The sequence below is a fragment of the Raphanus sativus genome, chromosome 2, assembly GCF_000801105.2.
Source record: "Raphanus sativus cultivar WK10039 chromosome 2, ASM80110v3, whole genome shotgun sequence".
Lineage (NCBI taxonomy): Eukaryota > Viridiplantae > Streptophyta > Magnoliopsida > Brassicales > Brassicaceae > Raphanus > Raphanus sativus.
This window is the reverse complement of record NC_079512.1, coordinates 37429887-37454657: the sequence shown is the minus strand read 5'-3', so window position 1 is coordinate 37454657 and position 24771 is coordinate 37429887. Positions and strand designations below refer to the sequence as shown.

General features: G+C 35.9%; 3 protein-coding genes and 1 pseudogene across 4 annotated transcripts; 3 read left to right on the top strand and 1 right to left on the bottom strand.

The window, feature by feature from the left end:
* Positions 1-934: 934 nt before the first annotated feature.
* LOC130508780 (uncharacterized) lies at positions 935-2512 on the top strand. 2 transcript variants are annotated; one of them, XM_057004449.1, is made up of 5 exons: positions 935-1137; positions 1245-1359; positions 1614-1728; positions 1825-2059; positions 2139-2279. In XM_057004449.1, exons 1-5 carry the CDS (start codon positions 1037-1039, stop codon positions 2209-2211), a joined length of 639 nt encoding a protein of 212 aa, XP_056860429.1. In that variant the 5' UTR covers positions 935-1036; the 3' UTR covers positions 2212-2279. The 2 variants fall into 2 exon arrangements, with proteins under 2 accessions (XP_056860429.1, XP_056860428.1); XM_057004448.1 differs by having other exon boundaries at positions 1825-2512.
* A 3824-nt stretch (positions 2513-6336) lies between these two features.
* LOC108808248 (uncharacterized protein At1g43920, Chloroplastic-like) lies at positions 6337-11488 on the bottom strand (annotated as a pseudogene).
* A 5171-nt stretch (positions 11489-16659) lies between these two features.
* Positions 16660-19828, top strand: LOC130508248 (G-type lectin S-receptor-like serine/threonine-protein kinase SD2-5). The gene has a single exon (XM_057003622.1). The coding sequence runs from the start codon at positions 17233-17235 to the stop codon at positions 19714-19716; it is 2484 nt and encodes an 827-aa protein (XP_056859602.1). The 5' UTR covers positions 16660-17232; the 3' UTR covers positions 19717-19828.
* A 3276-nt stretch (positions 19829-23104) lies between these two features.
* LOC130508247 (B3 domain-containing protein REM7-like) lies at positions 23105-24677 on the top strand. Its single transcript, XM_057003621.1, has 3 exons — positions 23105-23260; positions 24084-24146; positions 24236-24677. Exons 2-3 carry the CDS (start codon positions 24084-24086, stop codon positions 24506-24508), a joined length of 336 nt encoding a protein of 111 aa, XP_056859601.1. The 5' UTR covers positions 23105-23260; the 3' UTR covers positions 24509-24677.
* The last annotated feature ends 94 nt before the right edge of the window (positions 24678-24771 follow it).

Here is a 24771-nt window from a genome sequence, read left to right as displayed (position 1 = left end):
TCATCTCGAACGCAAACAGAGCTTTGCTGGATACCATACTGTGTATCCACGTTCCCGGCATGCATCATACTTGGGCCTTTAAATCTAACTTATTGGGCCTTGCTTCCAATAACGGCGACGTGAGTGATTTCAGTTTGGGTCTTCATCAATGAATATTGACTGAGCTTTATTTATATTTTGGTGAGCTCAGAGATCTTATTTTGTTTTGTGGTTGTCAATTCAGAAATTTTATATCTTTTGTCGTCATCGTGAGTTGTTTCAGTGTCAGAGATTAAACTATAGCGAAAGGTTCGAGGTGGTACGAAAGCAATGCTTTTTACTTCAACTAAACAATTAAACTCGTAAAGTTTCTTTATGGATAGATATGTACTGGTTACTCTTTTTAGTTTACTTTTCCATTGAGAAAGTAGTTATAGCGAAAGCTTCGAAGTGTATTGCATCATAATCAAGAATGAAAGCGATTTGTTAGGATTGAATTTCCATAAAAGACGTAAAATGTTTTGCAATAGTGAATTTTTATTTTTGATCAAACAAATACTGAATTAAAATCGCTGTGTATCTAATGTTTTTAGTCTTCCCAATTACCCAGTTGAAATAAAGCTTTACATTTATAAGCATTAGTGCAGATGTAGATCATATTTAGAAGTAGCACTAAGATATGGTCAATGTACTAACATATAATGTTGGTTAGTTACTAGCATATAATGTTGGTGAATTCTCTGGTTTTATTATTATTGTGGAAAAGGAGATAATCTATAAAAAAAAAGTTAATTGGACTGCAACCCTATAGAGTATAGAGTCTATAGACTATAGAGAGTAGGCCGGACCATAAAAATCATAATAAGTGGAGTAAACCGGAATGAACCGAACCGGACCAACTGACAAGACAGTCTTTCTCTCTCCCACTTTGATATTATTGAGTTGAGTAGTGAAAGGAGGGGGGGGGGGGAAGCGAAACAATCTGACTTTGTCTTTTCTCTCTCTTTCTCTCTCTTTCTCTCTCTCAGGGGAGCTAAAGAAAGTGGTGGGAGAGAAGATGCCGAGGCCAGGGCCACGACCGTACGAATGCATCAGAAGAGCTTGGCATAGTGACAGACACCAACCCATGAGGGGTTTGCTCATCCAAGAGATTTTCAGGTCATCTTCTTTTCTCACACTGTGTATTAGTGTAATAGATGTGTGCATGTGTCTTCTCTCTGTTTTCTTCAGCTCAATTGTTCTATGAAACTTTTCTTTTTTTGTAGGATTGTTTGTGAGATTCACAGCCAATCCACCAAGAAGAACAACGAATGGCAAGAGAAGCTCCCTGTTGTTGTCCTGAGAGCTGAAGAAATCATGTACTCCAAAGCCAATTCTGAGGTTCTTTTCTTTCTTTATAACAATTAACTCTTTCAAAAAAAAAAAATTAATCTCAAAATTTAAAATACTGTTCATCAACAGTAATATCGCTTCAGTTATTGTGGAACAGAGAAGTAGTTCATTGAACAGTGAGATTGATACAGTCTTGTGATGTTCTGCTCCATTTCACAATGTCACTGTATATAGACTTGATTAAGTAAACTGTCCAAATTAGTTGAGTCTTGACTATATTATTTGATTTACTTCATTGTTAGGCTGAGTATATGGACATGAATACCCTTTTAGACCGTACCAACGACGCCATTAACACCATAATCAGACTCGACGAGACCACTGAAACAGGGGAGTTTATTCAGCCTTGTATTGAAGGTATAAAATCTCTAAAACTGTCCTATTATCATTCTCTGGATTCTTCTTCTAGGCTCATATCAACGAGCAAAGTCTTTGTTCTTTATGCTTCTGTAGCTGCGTTACACTTGGGTTGCACGCCAAGGAGAGCTTCAAGAAGCCAACGGAACATAAACCCTAGATGCTACCTTAGCCAAGACTCGACTAACTTGGACAACGTTTTGTCGCGGCAATACCAAGTCTTCATGAAACCGAACAACAACAACTTTGGTCCAAGGAATCTTCCGGTTATGACTTTTCGCAGCAGCGACGTTCAAGAGAAGCGTGTCGTCGAGAGATGCCCTGACTCCAAGTACTCAACCTACCCTTTATGTTATTCCTTCCCCGTTCCTTCTTTGCCAAGCTCTAACAATTTCGGTGACTCGTGCAAGTCCAACAAGAGCAGCAGACCTGATGCAACAAATGGGATTACCTTTGGTGGGTGTGATCTGTCTCTGCGCTTAGGACCTCTTGGAGATATCACAACTCCTAGTCAAAAACGGAGTAAGATAAGCAGCTGTTCCTACAACAACAACCAAAGCTGAAAACTGAGAGTAAGATAACGAGTCTTGTATTAGAGGATGTTTCTTAATTAGTTTAGCTATTTTAGTTCCTCTAGTTTTCTTTAGATATGTAAATGGAGTAAGAGAGAGAGAGTAGTAGTAGTAGTCTTCGTCTTCTTTTTGCTAGTTCATTAATCTTTGTATCATCAAACTTCATGTACTTTTTATTTTAATGAGAAATCGACCAAAAAAACACTGAACTTTGCAGGAATTGCCAAAACAAACCTATACTCGAGCCTCGCCAAAAAAACACTGAACTATCATTGATTTTTTCAGTATATTAACAAAATTACGATTGACTTTCCAAATTAACACACCGTTAACAGAGAGTTAAGACAATGTTAGCTCACTGTTAATTATTGCCGTTTAACGAAATGACGTTGTTTTCATCAAGATCTTTGTGAAGACAAAATCTCAAAACGACGTCGTTTAACTTAATGAAAATGGTTTTTGGTTGGGCTCGAACCCATGCACTCGGGGTTCCAGGTAGATGTTTTTGCCACTGAGCTGGTGGACTTTTCGAAATATTACTCTACTTATTTTTCTTTATTGATTAAAAGATCTGGATGTTTTGTTTAAGACGAAAACCCAAGACGACGTCGTTTTATTTAATTAAAAGGATGTTGGTTGTGGGATTCGAACTCAGGCACTCGTGTTTCTGGAAAGGGGTTATTTGCCACTAAGCTAGTGGACTTCTCGGAAGATTACTCTACATGTTTATTTTTATTGTTCAAAAGATGTGGATGACTCAGTTAAAACAAAACGCGTAACCCTAATTTCTCAGAACCCAAATCGATTTGGGGATTTCTTGTGGATGGCAAGGACGAAGTTCACAAGGAACGGAAAAAACGGTAACGATCTTTGGAGGGATGAGAAATTTCGAGTACGGGAGCGAAGAAGCGGTTCAGTCGAAGAAGAATGAGAGTGAAGAAGTGGTTCAGCCGTCGAAGAAGGGTGAAGGGAGTGTCTCTGAACCAAAGAAATCGGCGAAGGAAGGTGGAAATCGCGGTGCCTCTGTGAGTCAGTCATCGCCGGGGAGATCGAGGAAGAGTAAAAGAGTTGAAGCGAAGACGATGGTGGCATCTCCAGAGAAGGTTACGAGGCGTGGGACACCATATGGGTCGCCTGTGGCATCTCCGGAGAAGGTTACAAGGCGTGGGACACCATATGGTGGTTCTACTCCGTCTCCTAGACAAATGAAGAAGCAGAAGGTTACTGGTGGGTCAACTCGAAACTCGAAGACGAGAGATGATGATGTTGATGATGTTGATGACAGAGAAGAATGTCCACAGAAGGAGACAAAAGAGCTGAATCCTCGAAGTGAAGAAGAGGAATTTGGAGATATAGGTGATGATGGTACGCTAGCATTAGAAGATGGTAGGTTAGCATTAGAAGATGGTAGGCTTGATGTAGAAGAAGATGATGGTTTTGCTGGCATCGAAGAAGGAAACTGCGGAGATTTGGGTCTTCATTTTGGTGAGGAAGCAAGAAATGATGACTGTGAAGTTGATGAAGACGAAGGGGATGATTATGCTTGGGATGAAGATAAAATCTCTGATCCGATGTCTTCAGATGATGAGAATGAAGAGGAGATGATACCTGCGGAAGCTTACAGAGCAGACATTGATCCAGAGGAACTACTTCTGCTTGGCAAAGTATTTTCAGATGCTGAGGACTTCAAACATACTTGTCTCAGGTATACCCTCAAAACCAGATACAACATCAAATTCTACCGATCCAGCAGCTTGAAGATGGGTGCAAAATGTGCTGCTGAGATGAGAGACGATGAGTCTCCATGTCCTTGGATGGTGTACTGTTCTTATGATAGGAGGAAGCAGAAATTGATGGTAAAGACATACGTCAATGACCATAGGTCTGAGAAGACAGGGCACTCAAGGATACTTAAGAGGTCAGCAATTGCAAGTTTATTTGCTGAGCGGTTAAGGCTGAATCCGAAGATCACAGCAAAGGAGATACAGGCGAAGATCTTGAGGGAGTATAAGATGGAAGTCAAAGAAAACTCATGCATTAAGGCCAAGACGAAATTGATGAGAGAAAGGAGAAAGACCCATGAGGAGCATTTTGATAAAATCTGGGATTACCAAGCAGAGATCTTCAGGAGCAATCCTGGATCCACCATGGACATTGAGACCATACCAGGAGCCATAGTTGGAAGCAAGCAGAGGTTCTACAGGCTCTACATGTGTTTCCAAGCACAAAAGGAATCATGGAAGAAGACTTGTAGGCCAGTTATTGGCTTAGACGGAGCTTTTCTGAAGTGGGACATCAAGGGACAGTTGTTGGCTGCGGTTGGAAGAGATGGAGACAATAGGATTGTCCCTATTGCTTGGGCTGTAGTGGAGATAGAAAATGATACAAACTGGGATTGGTTTGTGCAGCATTTGGCCATGGATTTGGGATTGGAACTTGGGAAAGGCTTTGTTGTAATGTCTGACAAACAAAAGGTAAACGAGTTTCTGATTATTTTTTGTGATTCTTGTGATTCTTATATTTTTGTGATTCTTGTGATTCTTATATTTTCTGATTCTTTTTTGTGATTCTTGTGTTTCTGTAGGGACTAGTGAAGGCAGTTCATAACCTCCTTCCAGAAGCTGAGCATAGGCAGTGTTGTCGCCATATTTACGAGAACTGGAGGAAAGGTGGAAAAGATCTAAGGTTACAGAAGTTCTTCTGGTACATTGCAAGGTGTTACACTCCTGGTATGTTCAACTACAACATGGATGAGCTTAAGAGATATGATCCAGGCGCACATGCATCTCTGGTTAAGACAAAGCCAGCGACTTGGTCTAGAGCTTTCTTCAAGATAGGCTCCAACTGCAATGATAATCTGAACAACTTGTGTGAGTCCTTCAACAAGACCATCAGGGAAGCTAGGAAGAAGCCTCTGCTCGACATGTTAGAGGAGATAAGGCGCCAATGTATGACTAGGAACTACTTAAGGTCTAAGATGGCTACGGCCAGGAAGACTAGGTTCACGGAGAAGACACAGAAAGAGTTAGCCAGGGTTGAGGAGAAGTCTAAAGAGTGTACACTGCGTTGGGCAATTGGGCCAGAGACTGAGGTGGAGGACCAAGATCAGACGTATGTTGTGAGTTTGGAGAGGGAGACTTGTGCATGTCGAAGCTGGCAAATGAATGGTATTCCATGCATCCATGCTGCTAAGGTCATCCTTGGTGCGAAAAGGAAGCTTTCTGAGTTTGTTGCTCCTTGCTACACAACAAACCAGTGGTGTGAAACCTACAGTTATGGGATCAGTCCTTTAAATGGGATGATAGAGTGGCCTCAGACCAATAGATTAGGTGTGATTCCACCACCTAATCGAAATGGCAAGCCTGGTAGGCCTAAAAACCATGATCGAAAGAAGGGAACCAATGAGACAGTGTCTACTACCAAGCTGAGCCGTGCGAACAGGGTAATGACATGCTCTAATTGCAAAGAAGAAGGGCACTACAAGAATACATGTCGGAAGGCTTTTGTCCCGAGCTCACCTAAGAAACCAAGAGGCAGACCAAGGAAATATCAGGTAAGGTTCTTAGTTTTGTAGCTATTGGTAATGTTTCTGAGATTTTTTGAGGTTATTGACAATTCATTTGGGATGATACAGGGACTACATTTTGAAGAGTCACAAGCTCAAACCTCCCAAGCTCAATCCTCACAACCTCACTCATCACAAGCTTCCCAAGCTCACTCCTCACAAACTGAAGCATCACGATGGGAAGTTCCTCAATCTACCCAAGCATCACAGACTGGAGCGTGGGGAAGATGGTTCTTTTAGAACTACTCTTTTGTTTGTTGTGTGATGTTGTCTCTCTCGGATTTATGTTTTGTTGTATGATGGATGATGTACTTCTTTTTCTTTTGTTTAGCTGTTTTCTTAAACAATGATGATGGTTGTGTGATATTGTCTCTCTCTTTGCTGTTTTCTTAAACAATGATGATGGTTGTGTGATGTTATCTTTTTCTTTTACTTATTTTGTTCTGTTTTGCTGTGTTGATGATCAAGAAGTAAACAAGTCTTACATTAACCATAACATAAAGAGTCTTGAAACCATTAGAATTACACAAACACACAAATCAAACACAAGACATATTCAAAGACAACTCATTTCAAAGACAACCCATTCCTAGTGCTTATTTTCTCATGATGAACACAATACATGAAACTGATGCCACTAGAAAACCCACTTTGATGATCACATTCAGCTTCTTAACTTCATTGCTAGCCTTCTTGACATCTTCTTTCAGCTGTTCCTCCACATTTTTGAGGTTGTCGATCTCCATTTTGAGCTTCCTCAAATCCGATGCAAAGCAATCAACTTTAGGCAATGCATCGTGAACCTCTTCGTAGACAGCTTCATCTACCCATTTGTACAAGTGATCCTGGACACAAATCATGAACACAATCTATTGTCAGACAATTTCTCACTACCTAAACATTGAAGCTTTACATTTCAGAACACAACAAGGTTACAGAAACACAAACAATTAAACACTTACATTTCGAGACGTTGGGCATCTAAAGAAAGTTCTTCCTGGATTTTCCTTCGTTTTTGATGTGTAAATTCCAGTTCTTCGACCACATCCGCATTGCTCTGGGATACCACGAATACCCATCGTATTCACCGACGAATCCTCACAACCCGAACTCATCGTCTGACACTCGAAGAAATGGAAGAGAATCGAGCTTCTTAAGAAAGAAATGGAAGAGAATCGAGCTCTGTTCGTCAATGGAGAATCGATTTTATGATTTGGGAATTTAGGGTTTATGAGGAGAAAAGGACGTCGTTTCTTTTTGATTCATTTAACTTGGATTAAAGCCAATATAAAGAATGTTGTTTGTCAATCTATTGTAAAGTCCACTAGCTCAGTGGTAAAAACCCGTTCAATTTAACTCGAGTACACAGGTTCGATACCCGATGGAAGCTCATATTTTAAATATTTTTTTTTAATCAGACAAAGAGACAAAACGACGTCGTATGATTTAACACCCAAAATTAACGTCATCTTAATTATCTGTTAACCCGGTTAACGGTGTGCTAATCTGGAAAGTCAATCGTAACGTCCTTAATAAACCAAAAAAGTCAAAGTAAGTTCAGTGTTTTTTTGGCCAGCCAATATGTCCAGGTTTGTTTTGGCAATTCCTGCAAAGTTCAGTGTTTTTTTTGGCCGATTTCCCTTTTTTTAATACCATGATTTCGAAAAAAAATATCGAGCCTACATATGTAGCTTCACAATAGATACAAAAAATATTCGTAAGATCTACCAATCACAAGATCTTGTGATGAAAAAGTTGTGACAGGAGCTTGCTTGCTTCAGTTAACGTCGCTTCTCGGCAGACTCTTGTGTTATACGGGCTTTTTATGGGCCAGTTTTGAACTCAGCGTGCGCCGATTTAATAGTCCGACCATTCTCATTGGGCTAAATTAACTTCTTCTTTTTTACGTTGCATTATACAAGACTAGTACCAAGCCTTTCACTCTTCGAATATGAGACCTATATGGTAACTATTCACCACAAATTATTTGCTAATTGTTCTAGTGAAACCGGTTAGGGAAACTAAACAAAAAAGATTCCAAGCTTTAAATTATTTGATTCCCATGTATATGCTACTGCTTCATGTTTGACAGTTTGAGTTAGACTTGAGCGGCAGGCCCGTCTCTAGGCATGTGCTGGAGGTGCATTGGCACAGGGTCCACTACAATTTTCAACTTTTTCTAGCCCAAATTAGGGTCCAATATTTTTTGAAAAAAAAATCTGTATGGGAAAGTACTTTTTAGCCCAGGGTCCATATATTATTTGAGACGGGCCTGTTGAGCGGCACACACTTAAAGAAAGCTCATGAAGCGCTACATGCAGACTTGAATATGAATCTAAGAAGAAAATCTCAGATGCAAAAAAAAAGTCTCAACAACCAAATCTCTTGTGTCTATACGAATATATATTTTGATTTTTTCACTTGCACTTGCACATATTATAACATAGAATAAAGGCAATATATCTGATCTCCCACGTAAAACCATTTTACCGATTTCAATTTCAGAAGCGTAATTCAACTAATTTATTGACAGCTTGGAAGACCTCGTCAATTTTAAACTTTACCTAATACGAATCTTTGATCTCAAGACTTCTTTATATCGGCATTTTTCCAAGCAGCCCATTATTGAAAACATGGCAAAGTAAGATTAAAAAAAAGGTTAAGCTTTTTCTAATCTATTAATCTCCTCACAAAAGTAATTTCTCATTGGATTTTGAGTGATGCTTTTCCTACTCATTGCCCAACCTTGTCCATTATTATATTAGATAACCTTGTCCAGTATAATTTATGTCCTACCTAAAAGTTGATCCAAGTGGGTTTAAATTACTTAAATTGGTGACCAATTGACTCTCTACGTATTGGTTTGACAGGAAATGTCCAGTTTTCATTGATTTTAATTATTATTTTTCTTGGAATTAAGCGACTCATTATTGATCAATTACTATGTATTATAGTACTACTTTATAAAACAAAAAGTAGAGAGAAATCTCAGTTATAACTTGACGTCTTTCACGTTCATGAATCGTGATGATATCAAATGTGATCATTGGTATGATTGTAGTGGATGAGACATGACTAACTATACCGATATGCAAGATAAAAATTATATATATTTTATATGTGATTTCTTAAGATAAGATTTGCGGATTCTTGTTAACGCACATGCCTACATACGTATTATTGTATGTGTCTGTAAAATCATGATATGCAAACATATGATATATATATTTGGATACATGAAACATATGTGCGCATGAAAGAGCTACGTTGTTATTGTTTATTAAACAACATATAAGATTCTTATGTTTTTTTCTTCTTTTACATCGGGTGCTAGCGGATTAAACCCTGAGAATACCTAAAACGCAGATATTTTTAACCACTATAATGAGACCATCAGACCATACAATTGTTACTGCTTTAAATTTAAATTGTTGACCCAAAAAGACATATTTTATGTGACTACTCTTTAGTCTTGATAAAAGGGGACCAACTTCTGGTTCTCCATGCATTCCTTTGTCATAAAACTTTAACAAAAAAGATCGATGAATAATTACAAAACCGAAAGAATATATAGTTTTTTTGAAAGAAGAATAGGTGGAAATTGGAATCAAACATGTTGAAATTAAAACATGTTTTAAGCAAAAAAAAAAAAGAAATTAAAACATGTTTTGATAATACGTACGATATCGTGAAATTATTCTTTTTTTTAACCAACATATCATGATTAAATTTAATTCGTATGAGCTGTCTGTAAGAAAGAAAGAAAATACCAAAATGAGGCGAGCGATATGTCACGTTGACGTACCACGGACAAGATTTAGTTTCTTACAAACCACCTAATTGCGTGATTAACAAATGATATCAAACATTAAAAAGCATCTTATTCTTCTTATTTCCATTAAGATCTTTATGCCAGCTCTTTTTCTGTGGAAAGGCAAATAAAATACGTGAACCCAGAGTCTCTTTTGATTTATGTAATAAGACAAATTAATCTCCATTTTGATAAAGTAGCATTGTGTTCACATACTCTTACTTTACGAAAAGTCTTGTTTATTTCACAATGTAATACTCTTTTTGTTTTACATTAAGTGTCATTTAGACAAAGGAGGTATAGACGTATTTCCTCGGCCTTTCCTCACTCTTTCTGAAACGACGGAGGGAGTATTTTTACGAACATCTACAACATTTTTGCTTTGAGAGTTATAGTTAGCATTTAGACATTGCTTTTTAATTTGTTATGTTCTCATACACATACGGACGTTGGAGGTGATTGGTCAAGCTGTAACTGTAAAAAATTTATTTTAGATTTTAGTCTGTAGAATATTTTGATTTAGCTTTAAAGAATGTAATTTTAAAATTTGTTACAACTAAAATGATAGAGCTTTAGAAAATAAGGTTTTTAAAGCCATTTTTATTATTTCTTTGCTGTAACTTTATTTTTTTGGTTGTAACTTTAAAAACCAACTAGATTCTGATCCGCGCGTCCGTGCGGGTTTTGGATTTTTAATATAAAATTATTTACTGAAAATTTTAAACTCAAAATTTATTTTTATATTTTTAAGTTGCTACAAACCATCTGGAACCAAAAGTGATCCGGCTCAAACATGATGCTGAAATTTATAATATTCAAATGACACGACATTTATTTAAATGATTCTGTACAGTTTTAAAAATTGCTTTTATGTTTTGATTTTTTTCAGAAATGAAACAATACTATTAGTTAATTAGGACAATTATTTTTTATTTGTACATAATATTATTTTGAAATATTTTTTTACTTGTGCATTTTTATAACTATTATAACCTCTACAGTTTGTTTTCTATGAAATTCTATTAATCAGATATCAACCACTTGTTATTTGTTTATTTATTTTAATATGTAACAAAATAATGAAAATTTTAATTTTAAACATTAGTTTTATATGAATTATTATTAATTGTTTCTATTTTATTTAATATTGTATCCTATAAATATCTATATGTGATTAAAATAAATTATATAACACAATATTTAGTAAATATTGATTTATTTAATATAAGATATATTTCTGTTTGGGTTTTTATTTTTACTACAGAAAACAACAACCATTAAATGGTGAAGAAAATATAGAAATATTTACTTTGTTTTATATAAAAAAAGTTTATATGTCTATTTTCTTAAATGGGATATACAATATAATTCTTAAATCATTTACCCAAATGTACATTAATGTGGTCCATATTAGTATTGTCCTCAATTTTCTTTAGGCCAACTAATTACCCCTGGAAAAGTTTAGTAAAAACTAAAAAGTAACAACTTTTTATTACTTCTCCAAAATTTTCTGTGTCGGTGTCTCTCAATGTATTTTGTATATGTTTGTTATCTTTCCTCCTTGTTTCCGTGACAGTGTGTTCATAATATCCTATTTTAACAGTGAATTTATGTTGAAGTCCTTAATGATTTTATGACTCCAAAAAAAGGTGGAACTATAGAACTGGAACCAACACATTCCTCAGCTGTGGAGACAACACTTGCACCAATGGCTGTTGAGAAGTCTATGACCACCATAACTGCAGCTTCGGTACTTTACTTTTCGTATTGTTTGTCAATATGGACATAGCTTTGGTTGTTTACCATGGCCATTTTTTTAGTTGCTTTGTAAATACGTTGAAAAGAAGGAAGATAGCAAAAATCGAAAATGGTATAAATTTAACATTTTACCAAAAAAAAAAAAGAAGGAAGATAGGTATGTCTATATATGCTTCGATATACGATATTAATTAGGCTAGATTTTGGCGTGATTAGAGCATCTCTAATGTATTACTCCAAATTTTACTTCAAAGTGGTGCAACTCCAAAATGGAGTGATGTTTTACTTCAATGTATTACTCCATTTTTTACTCCAAAAATAGTTAATAATTTTTAATAGTATCTTATACTTATAAAAGTTTACTAATTAACCCCAACTATTTTATGTTTGCAAAAATACTTAAAAATATAATTTATTTAAATTAAACATTTATTATTAAAAGGTACAAAAAATCATAAAAATAGAATAAAACATAATGTATAAGTTGGTTCAATAATAAGCATTAGAATATTTCCCCACAAATGATCGATTAATGCATTTCGTAATGAAAAATGAGTTTCTTTATCTTTGATATTCTTAAATCGAATATTTTTTTTGAAATCGGATATTTAAATCATTTATTTAATATTATTTTTGTTATTTAATTATGTTATGTATTTTATGTCAAATTATTAAATAATGAAATAACTTATGTTGGTGTATCATTTTAAAATATTATTTAAATAAAAAATAAGAATATTAAATATTTAAAAGACCATTTCATAAATAAAAAAAGTTCAACTTCAAAATGGAGTAATGTGTAAGATTACTCCATAAATGGAGTAACCCTAGTCATTACTCCATTTTGAAGTTGGAAATAGAGTGGGGTTTGAGGAGATTTTACTCCAAAATGATGTTTGAAGTAGAAAATGAAGTAGGGTTGGAGATGTCTTTACAGGGCATATAAATTAGAATATTGATTTCAAAAATAAATGTGTGAATATAGCTTTGGTAACACGTTTTAATTCTAGAGGGAAAGGATTCTGTATCACGCCAATCTAGTTATATCTTATCAATTTGTGGTTTCCTAATTATGGCATACCGATTTTATTTTAAACTGGTTGTCAATATTTAGGTAACTACTTTAATAATATGATTTATTTTGTGGGTTTTAATTTGGAAAGACACAATATTGTTTACATATTATCAATATCTTCGGCAAATTAGTTAATATTTTGGTCAACAGATTCATCGTGTATCTAGGAATGTATCTATTTTGGGTTAATTCAATATTTACTTAGCGATTGTAATTAGATGGGTTTGTTATGCTTTGGTACAATTTTCTAATTTCACTGATTAGTAATAAGTAAAACGGCTGTGTTTTTAAGAACAATGGCATTATGATGTAATTTTTGTGGAAAACTTAGGGTTAAATACTATTTGTACTTTAGTTTTAATAGATTAGATATAAAGTATGATTGATGATATTTAGGATTGTAGACAAAAATTAAAGGTAAAATCACTTCTTACAACTCAACCAATCACCCCCGTTATCTAGTTAATAGATTAAATTCGATAAGTTATAGGAGCATTAACATATGTACATTTGAAATCTCTAAGAAAGGGAAAAACATTTATAAAGATAAGGCTCATAAGTAAAATAACTTATAGAACTGGAATTAAAGGACTTCAGGGAAAAAGAATATAAGTATTATTTTTTTTGATAAAATACTATGACATATATTGATAATGGATATTTATAAATGCAGATGACAATAGTACATATCCAGTAGACATACATAATTATGTATATATAAAAATAGTGGAAGATGCATGTTTGAGGAAGTTGCATTTATGGTTTACTTAAAAAGACCTATGGTGCTGTCACTGTTTAGGCCACATCGACTTGTATCACTATGATCCATTACTATTGCGTAGCTGTTTATTATTTTTCCCAATTATTTTGGGGGTTTATAATTTAATGCTTGTCATTTTTCATTAGTAGTATTGAAATACCATGGAGGTATAATTAGGCCTAGGTATAATACGCTTGGCGATTCGCCAACTCATTTCAGAATAATTTATAACTTGGGGATTTGAATGGGAGTAGATGATTGCGGGTCATTAAAACCAAAGCTAACTCCCCAACTACATTTCATTTGAGCAATTAATATGATGTAACGTTTTAATGAAAACTGTACTCTTATTATATTTGCCCTCTCTGGAGGCCTCTCTGGAGGATCCGCTGAATCAAGAGTTGAATACTTATGTAGCTACTCTAGCATATATATCAAATTATCAACAAAGAAACTAATCACATGTCAAAGCTTTCACATGATTGACTTGGTTTACAGAATAGCAACAACGATAAATCACCGAGATTTTTAAATGGTATGGGGAGGTAAAAACATATCGATTAGCCTGTGTCGCCTAACAGTTAACTAATGAAAATTGACATTAAGAATAGTATTAATCATACTGTTCGATTCAAGAATAACGTTTAGCTGTTGAAAAAGAAGGGTTGATGAATCTGCTTTAAAGATCGAACCATGAAGTCAAACCAAACACCACGTCGGTAGTGAAAAAGGAGTAATTTGGTTTTGGTCCATTTCATCAAGCAGGGGTCTATTGGGGATTTCGACATTTACCAGACATTGGATTGATGAAAAGTAAGAAAGTACACGGGGAGTTCGGTCTGCTGACAGCTGTGGCTTCCGTACTCAGTCTTACCTTAACAATCAAACAAACACCTCAATCTATTTTTCACACTTCCCCACGTCCCTCTTTGTGTTCTTTTCCAATCCGATTCATAGTTTCTTTTTCCTTCTTAATCTCTACGTTTTTGTGAGTAATATTCTGTTTTTAATAGTTCATGGGAAGACTTTGTGAGGTTTGGTGTTATTTGTTGACAAAGTTAAAACATAGTTTCACTTTTCACGGTAAAGCAGTAAAGGCAGGAAAAGACGAATTAGACGTGCATTCAAACTACACACGCAAAACTCACGTTTTGACGCTGGCTGATCCATCTCTGAATTCCACATGATCAAGGGGGTGTTAGTCGGAATGACTAGTTATCCGTGAAGAAAGAAATAGTTATCTAGTTTCATTTTCTTAAAGAGTTGGTTAGATAACAATATGTCATTATGAGATAATCAAAATTATGAAAAAGAGAAAAAGAGAGATGGATGGTCCAATTGATTGTTGTTTTTTTTTCTATTTCATTGCATAGGTAGTTTTCGTTGATGTCGAAAAAGTTGAATGCATATAAACTAAAAAAATATTGTTTAAAAAAATAATATTCGATATGCAAATTTGATATAGTTAATACTAGCGGTGGAGTTAAAAAAGCATGTGGATCAAATGACCCATGTGAAATTTTGTGAAAAAAAATTACATATAATTATCGCATAAAATCTAAAAGCTTTGTTGATCCTTATAAAATACAAGTGCTATCAGTTTGATTCATTTAAATTAATTTTCTCCTTTTTGCACTGGTTACTAATCATGAATATTTATATTATTTGTTTGATCACAATATATAAATAAAATAAAAATTATCTAGAGATATGAAAAATATTTATATTTTAAAATAAATAATTTTTTTTAAACTACTTAAAATATAAAATAGAAGAAATACCATTTATATAAATTTTAAATCTATACGTGTTTTACAAAAAGACAGGCTTTACAACTAAATAAATACCTAAATTACTTTTGTAACTTTTCTATAGCCCCATAAATTTATTATAATTAGCCCATAGCTCATGTTCTTTTCGCCAAAACTAGGGGTGTTCAATCCGGATATCGGTTCGGTTTCGGTTCGGTTTTTTCGGTTTTTCGGTATTTCGGTTAGTAAAATACAACTACCATTCTAAATCCATATTTACTTCGGTTCGGTTCGGTTTATATACTGTCGGTTTTCGGTTTATTCGGTTTTATACCAAAAAACATAATTCTTTATTTTGTGATCATATTATATGAATTTTAAAGTCATGTTGTCAACACATTCATTTATTAAAAAATATTATATGTTTAAATAAAAGAACAAAAAAATAAAAAACGCTTATACCATCTAATAAAATAATCAAATTTAGAATTAAAATCAAAGCTTAGAATTTTGAATAAAAGTAAAAAGCTAAAAACAAACAGAAGCAAGAACCACTAAAGAATTGTTTTCTATTCTTCCATATTTAGCGTTCATCAAATTCATGTTTCTTCGATTGAACACGAATCTCTGTTCATTTATAGATTAAAAAAAATTGTGAAAAATTTCTACTAATTGTTGTCCATCAAATTTATAATCTTTATTTCAATTTATTTAATGCTAAAATAAAGCAAAAAGATCAAAAAGAAAACTAAAAAAATAAGAAGCATCGGTTGCAATGAATTGTATTTAATTATACTTCAAATGTTTTACAAATCATGACTTCTTTATTAGTATAAAAATATGGTAATAGTTATTAGCAAACAAATTAACTTATGATTTTCATACGTTGTTATAAAATATATACATATTTACATGTTTCTATTTTTGATCGGTTTTATTCGGTTTATTCGGTTTTATCGGTTATATACCAAACCATATCCAAATCCTACGGTTTTTAGAAAATTACATCCATTCGATTTGTATGGTATATACCAAATCCAAACCACATTGTCTATTTCGGTTCGGTTCGGTTCGGTACGGTTCGGTTTTACCATATTGAACAGCCCTGGCCAAAACAATGAAAACATAATAGGAATTCGAATTTAGGCGCACATTATTTTATTTTCCTTTCTTTCATTTGATGTTGAATTTATGAATTCCCCATGATTTTACATTTACAAGTAAAAAAAAACAATTATAAACCCAAATTCAAGTTTGATACATACATAATTTTAAGCAAATTCAAGTGTTGTTTAGATTTTCAAATATTCTACAAACTTAACAACAAAAGAATAGTCTTTCATTCCACATTTTTTTTTTTTTTTGTCGTCGACTTTTATTCATTCCACATTTTTTCCAGTAAAAATGCACTTTCTTTTCCGAACATAAATGTAATCTGTACGGTGCAAATTTATCTACAAATCCTTTACTACACCATCAATTAGACCTGTCCTCTTTGAAAAGTCAAAAAGGGTCTGGAAAAATTTAAGAACATGTTTGGTTAAAAAGAGAGACCCACCCAAGTGGTCGGATCTGTCCAAAATAGTCTGTGACGACGGTCATAAGAGGGAGAAGGATAAAAAGGAAACGGATTTAAAGGAAACGGCTCAGACAGGTTTTTTATTGATTAAGACACTCTTACACAACCTTCTCTCTGTTTCAATTAATCCCCCCAGTTGTCGCCTTCCTCTATTATCATAGACCCAATTCAAACTTTCATTGAATGTGAGACAGATAGGCAAACACACACACAAACCCAGAGTTCTCCAACCCCTTTCAAAATAATCCAAACATTTCTGCTTCCGACCGACCCAGTTCTGAAACTCGTCGGAAAGTTTGGAACTTTCTAACCCCAAACAGAATTCCGGTCTGAATTCGTCGGGAAAGTTTGAAACTTTCTAAGTTGTTCCTCTGTTTGATCTGATTCGATTATTCCTCTGGAACCTCCTTCAACTTCTCGGGTTTTGCGATGAATCTAGGAAGAGTCAGTTTCCATCTACAGATGCAGACCGTTCACCTGACAGAGCTCTGAGATTTGTCTGTTTGCATCTTTTAGGAATCTTTCTTTTGTTTGTTTCTCAGATCCATTGACTTGATCCCCACACAAAAAAAAAGTTTCCATCTTTATTAAAAAAAAAAGGTTTCAGTGTGTTAAAATTCTGGGCTTTTAGCCATGAGAAGGTTCTTCATCGCCTTCTTAACAACATGTCTGTTTCTCTTCCCTCATCCTCTACACGGCGGTGTACCCTACACCGGCAGCATCTCTCCAGGTTTCGAAGGATCTCAGATGAACTACATCAACAACAACGGTATCTTCCTCGAATCCAACAGCTCAGCCTTCGGTTTCGGATTCGTAACCACCCCAGATTCCGTCACTCTCTTCACGCTCAGCATCCTCCACCAACCCAGCTCGAGACTCATCTGGTCCGCGAACAGAGCTTCCCCTGTTTCGAACTCCGACAATCTCCAGTTCGACAACAACGGAACAGTCCTGCTCCGTACAGAAGGAGGATCCGAGGTCTGGAAACTGGACAATTCAGGCAAAAACGCCTCGAGAATCGAGCTCCGCGACTCCGGGAACCTCGTGGTCGTCTCCGGCGACGGAGCCTCGATCTGGGAGAGCTTCGATCATCCTACGGATACTCTGATCACGAACCAGGGTTTTAAACAAGGCATGAAGCTCACCAGCAACCCTTCTTCTTCTAGCAACGTCACTTACGCTCTCGAGATCAAATCAGGAGATATGGTTTTATCCGTGGACAGCTTGGAGACTCCGCAAGTGTACTGGTCCATGGGGAATGATAGAGGAAGGATCATCGAAAAAGACGGTGTAGTGACTTCGTCCTCTCTCCTCGGGAACTCGTGGAGGTTCTTCGATGAGAAACAAGCTCTGTTATGGCAGTTTGTGTATTCGGATAATAGAGATGATAACGCTACTTGGATCGCGGTTTTAGGAAACAACGGTGTGATCACGTTCTCGAATCTCGGGAGCGGTGTCTCTGCTGCTGATTCTTCCACTAAAATCCCGAGTGATCAGTGCGCGACGCCCGAGCCTTGCGGGTCTTACTACGTGTGCTCCGGTAGCAAAGTGTGTGGATGTGTCTCCGGTTTATCAAGAGTTCGGTCTGATTGCAAATCCGGGATCGATACTTCTCTTTGTGATAAGAAAGACAATGACACAATTCAACTTGTAAACGCTGGAGACGGTGTCGACTACTTCGCGCTAGGGTTTGCTTCTCCCTTCTCCAAGAAAACAAATCTCGATAGATGTAAAGAGTTCTGCAACAGCAACTGCTCGTGCCTCGGTTTGTTCTTTCATAACAGTTCTGGTGACTGCTTCTTGTTTGATTGGATTGGGAGCTTTAAAGCCTCTGGAAGCGGAGGCTCTGGTTACGTCTCTTACATCAAGGTGGCTGCTAACGGTTTGGGAGGTGGAGATAACGGAGAAGAAGACGGTGGGAAACACTTCCCGTATATAGTGATTATCGTCTTGGCGACGGTTTTCATCATAGGTTGTTTGATCTTCGTGGCGTTTCGGATTCATAGGAGGACGAGAACGAAAACGCTTTTGGATGGTGATGAAGAACATAGCTCAGAGGAAGATAACTTCTTGGAGAATCTATCGGGGATGCCTATTAGGTTTACTTATAAAGATCTTCAGTCAGCGACTAATAACTTCTCCGTCAAGTTAGGTCAAGGAGGGTTTGGTTCGGTCTACGAAGGGAGTTTACCCGATGGTTCGCGTTTAGCGGTGAAGAAGCTTGAAGGAATAGGTCAGGGGAAGAAAGAGTTCAGAGCTGAGGTTAGTATCATCGGAAGCATTCATCATCTGCATCTGGTGCGGCTTAGAGGGTTCTGCGCAGAAGGAGCTCACAGGCTTCTCGTGTACGAGTTCTTAGCGAAAGGTTCGTTAGAGAAATGGATATTCAGGAGAAGAGATGGTGATATACTGTTGGATTGGGACACAAGGTTCAATATAGCGGTTGGTACAGCGAAAGGGTTAGCTTATCTACATGAGGATTGCGACGCAAGGATCATCCATTGTGATATTAAACCAGAGAACATCTTGTTGGACGATAACTTCAACGCTAAGGTGTCTGATTTTGGACTAGCTAAGCTCATGACACGAGAGCAGAGCCATGTGTTCACAACGATGCGTGGGACTAGAGGGTATTTAGCTCCTGAGTGGATCACAAACTACGCGATATCGGAGAAGAGCGATGTGTACAGCTACGGGATGGTGTTGCTGGAGCTGATAGGAGGAAGGAAGAACTATGATCCGTCAGAGTCATCGGAGAAGTGTCACTTTCCGTCTTACGCTTTCAAGATGATGGAAGAAGGGAAGCTTTTGGAGATTGTTGATGGGAAGATGAAGAATGTTGATGTGGACGATGAGAGAGTTCAGAGAGCGATGAAGACTGCGCTTTGGTGTATACAAGAAGATATGCATTTGAGACCGTCGATGAGCAAAGTTGTTCAGATGCTCGAAGGAGTTTTTCACGTGGTTCAGCCTCCGTCTTCTTCCACTTTGGGCTCGAGGCTTTACTCGAGCTTTTGTAAGTCGATCAGTGAGGAAGGTGGTGGTACATCGTCTGGACCGTCGGATTGTAATAGTGAGAACTATCTATCGGCCGTGAGACTCTCCGGTCCGAGATAGCCTAGTGTTTTAGTGTCTTCATATTATAGGTGTTTTTAGCTGACATTACAACCATGTATTTGATTGTATATTGTTGTTCTGTTTGAAACATTAGTGTTCTCTATTAGTCTCAGACTCTCAGTTTTGTAATGTTCCGACTTGTTTACATAGATTAAAATGCACTACTCATGGATTATTTACTTTCTTTGTAACATTAGTGCTCTGTCTCAGTCTCTGTTTCCATATTCAGTTTTGAAACCTTCTCTCTTGACTAGAATGTTTGTAACAAGACCAACTGTTTTCTTCTTCTTTTTCTTATCCGATTCTCAGCGTGAATCACAATCCAGACATTTACAAAACTCCGTTTATTTTTGGTATGATTCTTCTAACGTGTGTCGAGGTTTTTTGCCACACAAACAGGCAAAAAAAGAGAAAAAACTAAGGAGGGATGATCTTATAAGAATGATTTCGAAAGAAGGAAATGGTAGGAAGATAGATATTTTCACAGTGAGGTATATGTTTCAAGCAGTGGTGCATACTGTATGGAGGGAGAGGAATAAAAGGAGGTATGGAGAAGATCCATCTCCTGCTGAGGTGTTGATAAGAAGATTAGATAAAAACATTAGAAACATCTTCACTGTGATACAAAGAAAGGGCGACAAAGATTATGCAACAGGGATGGAGTACTGGTTTAGCACCTGTTGAGTCTGTGCTTTCTTGTCTAGGAAGTAACACTGGAGGTATTGAGATCAGTAGGAGTGAGAGCTGAGTGTGATCAGTAGGAATGAGGGCTGATTAAAACCAGTAGGAGTGAGAGCTGGCTCCTAGTAGGAGTGAGTGCTAGGAGATGAAGAAGAGTTGGAAGGTTTGAAGGGTTGAAGTGTAAGAAGAGTTTGAAGTTCACGAGAAGTTTTTTATATTTTTGCTGTATTTCAAATTTGATCAGAAACAGAGAACTCAAAAAAAGATTGTAAATGTTTTTTTCTTTTGAATTCAATTTAACATTTAATTCAAAAAAAAAAGAGAGAAAAAAACAGGAAAAGCAGGGAAGCCATGATGAGAGTGTTCTTCAGTGTCCTCTTAGCATCTCTGTTGATATTCTTCTCGGATCCGCTGCTTCGTTTATATTTTTTTGCCTTAATTTAGCTGAATATGGAACAGCAATACTCTGCATTTACTACTTACAATATTTCAATTGTCTTCCACCTAAACTATTTATCCAAATTAAAAAGAATATATAGTTTATACCCATTTGATGAAACTATATATTGGCTCATAAATAGTTCAGGTAGAAGACAATTGGAATATTGGAAGTAGTAATAGGCTAGCATATATTTTTGTAAGATAAAAATGATGAATAAGAAAGTTTTGAGGTTTGAGTAACATCAAGAAAGGAATGGTGTCACAGTTGTACCGGTATCTTACACTAATAGCTGGACCAGCTATTCTCTTGATGATAGTGGTTTTTGTGTCTAATCACTTTGCTTCCTCTTTAATCACTCTCAGTGCTATATAATCATACTTGCCACTTTTCTACTAAAGAGAATAAGTTTTCAAGTGAAATTAGCGTGACTCATTAAACCATATATGATCTTTTCATTTCTAAATGTGAAGTGCTCTACAAAAACCTTGAGATAAAACTAAGTACGAACGCATGACATTATGTTAGAAAGAAAAGAGTAACACCTCCAAAGCTTCATAATTGACTTTCTAATTGTTAATTACCATTACTAAAAAACTACTAGTTCCAGTAAGTAATGCTACTTTCGTTTGGAATAGGGTTCCAGTAATAAACTACTTTCATTATGCCTTCCGATCAGCGTTGCAGCGGCGCGTAATCGTCTTCTACAGTCGCGTTTTAGAACATGGGTCTTAAGTAGTCTTTTCAGTGTATTATCTTTAGTTTCGTTGTTACTTTTGAAAAGTATGTCCTTCATTTAAAAACTATTCGAGTCACGTATACACTTAAATAACAAATAGTGCAGATTCCCTGAGCTGGATTTAATATTTCTGATGATTAACAGGATGGGTAAAGTTCCCATTTAAGAGTAAAGTATGTTATAATAGTGTGGGGAATAGCATGGTTCACCTTATTAAAGCGACCCATATAGATTGAGATATGTATAATAATGAAACAAAAGTTTATACCGTTTGATTAAGAAAATGTGAAGTTCTCTTTATTTGTTAACACCAGTGGATGTTGGAGAAGGCCACGTCTTTCTCATTTGTATGTAAACCATTATGTAAAAAAGTAACCTAACCATATCCAAAACCCCTTAAAATCCGGATTTCTTTTTATATTAGCATATGTTAATTTGGACTTGTTTTCCCACATATGTTTTCTTCTATTTTTGGCCAACCACTTATGCCTTTTAGTTTTTAAATCCAGAGCTTCTTTATATATTCTTAAAATATCCCATCCAAATTCAGTTAGTGGATTTTACTCAAAACTGTAATATTACCCTATGCAAAGATGTGTGAAAAGACTCAAAGAGTAAGCTAAATAGTTTAACATCTTGAGGATCTTGTGATTTTATCATCTCTTATTCACCATTCAAAAAACGTTTCAATCCGTTGATGATTATATTTTGTTGTTATATATAAATATATTTATTTTACTGATCTCCCACTGTCTTGATATATAGTTTTAAACTGACCAAAATTTAACTCAGATTGCTTCAAATAAAAAGAAAGTTTCAGCCGCGTATGGTTTGTTTTTTTTCTCACAAGTTGCATATGTCTTCTAGTTTTGTTTCAAAAAAAAAAGAAAAAAGTCTTCTAGTTATTGACTTGTAGTGTAGAAAAAGAAAAATATTAAAATGATTTATTAAGTTTTAACAGTGGAAAATACTATTAGTTCCATAAAACCTCCACTCTCCCCATCAGTCCCACGATTAAAAAATGATAAACCGCCGATTAACCGTAATTTCACTGATGACGTGGTAATTAGATTAGTCGCTGTAATAAATATTAAATGGGAGTTTTGTCATTTTTCTCTCTTCACATAGAGAAAAATAAACAAGAACAAAAAAATTGTGTAGACAGAGAGAATCCAACCCTCACAAAACCCAAAACCAAAAAAAAAAAGCAGTCAAGAACAAATCGGAATCTCAAGCTCTATGAAACCTCGTCTTCCTTCGTCTTCTCTCTCTATTTTACGGGACATCATCTCCTATACCCACCCAGCTATATCTCTAATCTCCGTAAGACATGAAAACAAAACAAAAATGAAAAGTTAAATAAAAAGCCGAAAATTACATTTAACCCTAGAAAATTTGAAGTATTTACCGGTTGTACCTACCTTAACCGAAGGAATAACCGAATTGAGTTGGACCACGAACCAATCCCTAATTTCGATCCGAAATTAAAACCTAACCGTCCAAAAACCGAATTGTACCAATTTCCTTTCTCCATTTCCCAAACCATCCCCCCGATTCTCCCCCATTTTCCCTTTTCTTCCATTTTCCCTTCGGCGACACAACCGAGGGAGACCACCAGCGACGGCCAATCCCACCAAAGAGGAGACCAGCGACGGCCAATCCCACCGATAGCGACACAACTGAAAGTATGTCTTACTCGTCGGTTCTGTTTCTCCATCGATCAAGTTTACCTCGGATGGAGAAAACGTCATCTTTGTTTAAGGTTGCTTATGGTTTTTTAGATGGCAATCCCATGGCAACACCACCAAATGGTTAATTAAGTAGCTTAGGGTTTTTTAGATTCGGTCCATCGATGGAGTGACGGCTTTGCTTAGCGTATTTGATTGATTGAGTTCATGAATTAGCTCTGTTGATCGAGTTCATGATGCTAGTTTTGGTTATATCGAGTTCATGATGCTTGATTGAGAATTTTATGCTAGCTCAGTCAATGGAGTTCATGATGCTTGATTGAGTTCATTTGGTAGTTTTCGGTTATAGCAAATGGTCAAATAAAACTGAAAATTGAGAATTTTATGCTAGCTCAGTCGATGGAGTTCATGATGCTTGATTGAGTTCATTTGCTAGTTCTCGGTTATAGCAAATGGTCAAATAAAACTGAAAATTGAGAATTTTATGGTAGCTCAGTCGATGGAGTTCATGATGCTTGATTGAGTTCATTTGCTAGTTTTCGGTTATAGCAAATGGTCAAATTAAACTGAAAATTGAGAATTTTATGGTAGCTCATTCGATGGAGTTCATGATGCTTGATTGAGTTCATTTGCTAGTTTTCTTTTATAGCAAATGGTCGAATTAAACTGAAAATGATATAGATTTGGTCTGTGACTTTAGCAAGTTCCTTGACATGCAAAATGATTTGTCTAACTTTGTCTAGCTTTTGTTTCTTGATTGATTTGGTCCGTGATTTGTCTAACTTAGTTGATTTGTCTAACTTTTGTTTCTTGTTTGCAGATGGCGCAACCGCAAGAACTTCATTTCTTCCAACCTTTGCTTCCTGGATTCCAGACTTACTTGGTAAACACACTTTCTCTATTGCCTTTTCTTGATTGCAAGAACCTGATTTCTTCCTTGTTTGTGTAACTTACCTCAAATCTTGATTGCAGACAATACCCATTGTATTTTTCTCCAAGCACATCCAAGGGAAGACGAATGGGAACACATGGACACTAACATCCGACGCTACGGATCAAACATGGCAAGTGATACAAGAAGAGAGGCGACTCACCCGAGGTTGGAAGGAGTTCGCTGAGGCACATGACCTTCGAATAGGAGACATTGTCATCTTCAAACTCGAAGGTTCCATGGTCTTTCACGTCACTCCCTTTGGTCCGAGCTGCTGTGACATCCAGTACACATCTATGTTGGTTGTGACTTGATCTTAAGAGCACAATGTCTTGTGCTTTGAACTTATTTTGTGTGTCTTTTATATGTTTGCTTTTGGTACTTTGAACTTGTTATTTTGATTTGATGGTACTTTGAACTTGTTATTTTGGTTTGATGTTGCAAACTTTTAGTTAATCATTTTCATGTCAATTAGTTTCGACTTTAGCAAGTTCGTATATAGAGTTTCGAATTTTAATTAATCAATTTCACGTCCTGAATCATGATATAGATTTGGTCTGTGACTTTTAGTTAATCA

Excerpts from the sequence above, each read along its gene's own strand:
- LOC130508780 (XM_057004448.1), top strand. The coding sequence starts at position 1,037 with ATGCCGAGGCCAGGGCCACGACCGTACGAATGCATCAGAAGAGCTTGG. Across the intron at positions 1,138-1,244 it reads CTCATCCAAGAGATTTTCAG|GATTGTTTGTGAGATTCACA; the intron begins GTCATCTTCTTT and ends CTTTTTTTGTAG. Across the intron at positions 1,729-1,824 it reads TATTCAGCCTTGTATTGAAG|CTGCGTTACACTTGGGTTGC; the intron begins GTATAAAATCTC and ends ATGCTTCTGTAG.
- LOC130508248 (XM_057003622.1), top strand. The coding sequence starts at position 17,233 with ATGAGAAGGTTCTTCATCGCCTTCTTAACAACATGTCTGTTTCTCTTC.
- LOC130508247 (XM_057003621.1), top strand. The coding sequence starts at position 24,084 with ATGGCGCAACCGCAAGAACTTCATTTCTTCCAACCTTTGCTTCCTGGA. Across the intron at positions 24,147-24,235 it reads CTGGATTCCAGACTTACTTG|ACAATACCCATTGTATTTTT; the intron begins GTAAACACACTT and ends TCTTGATTGCAG.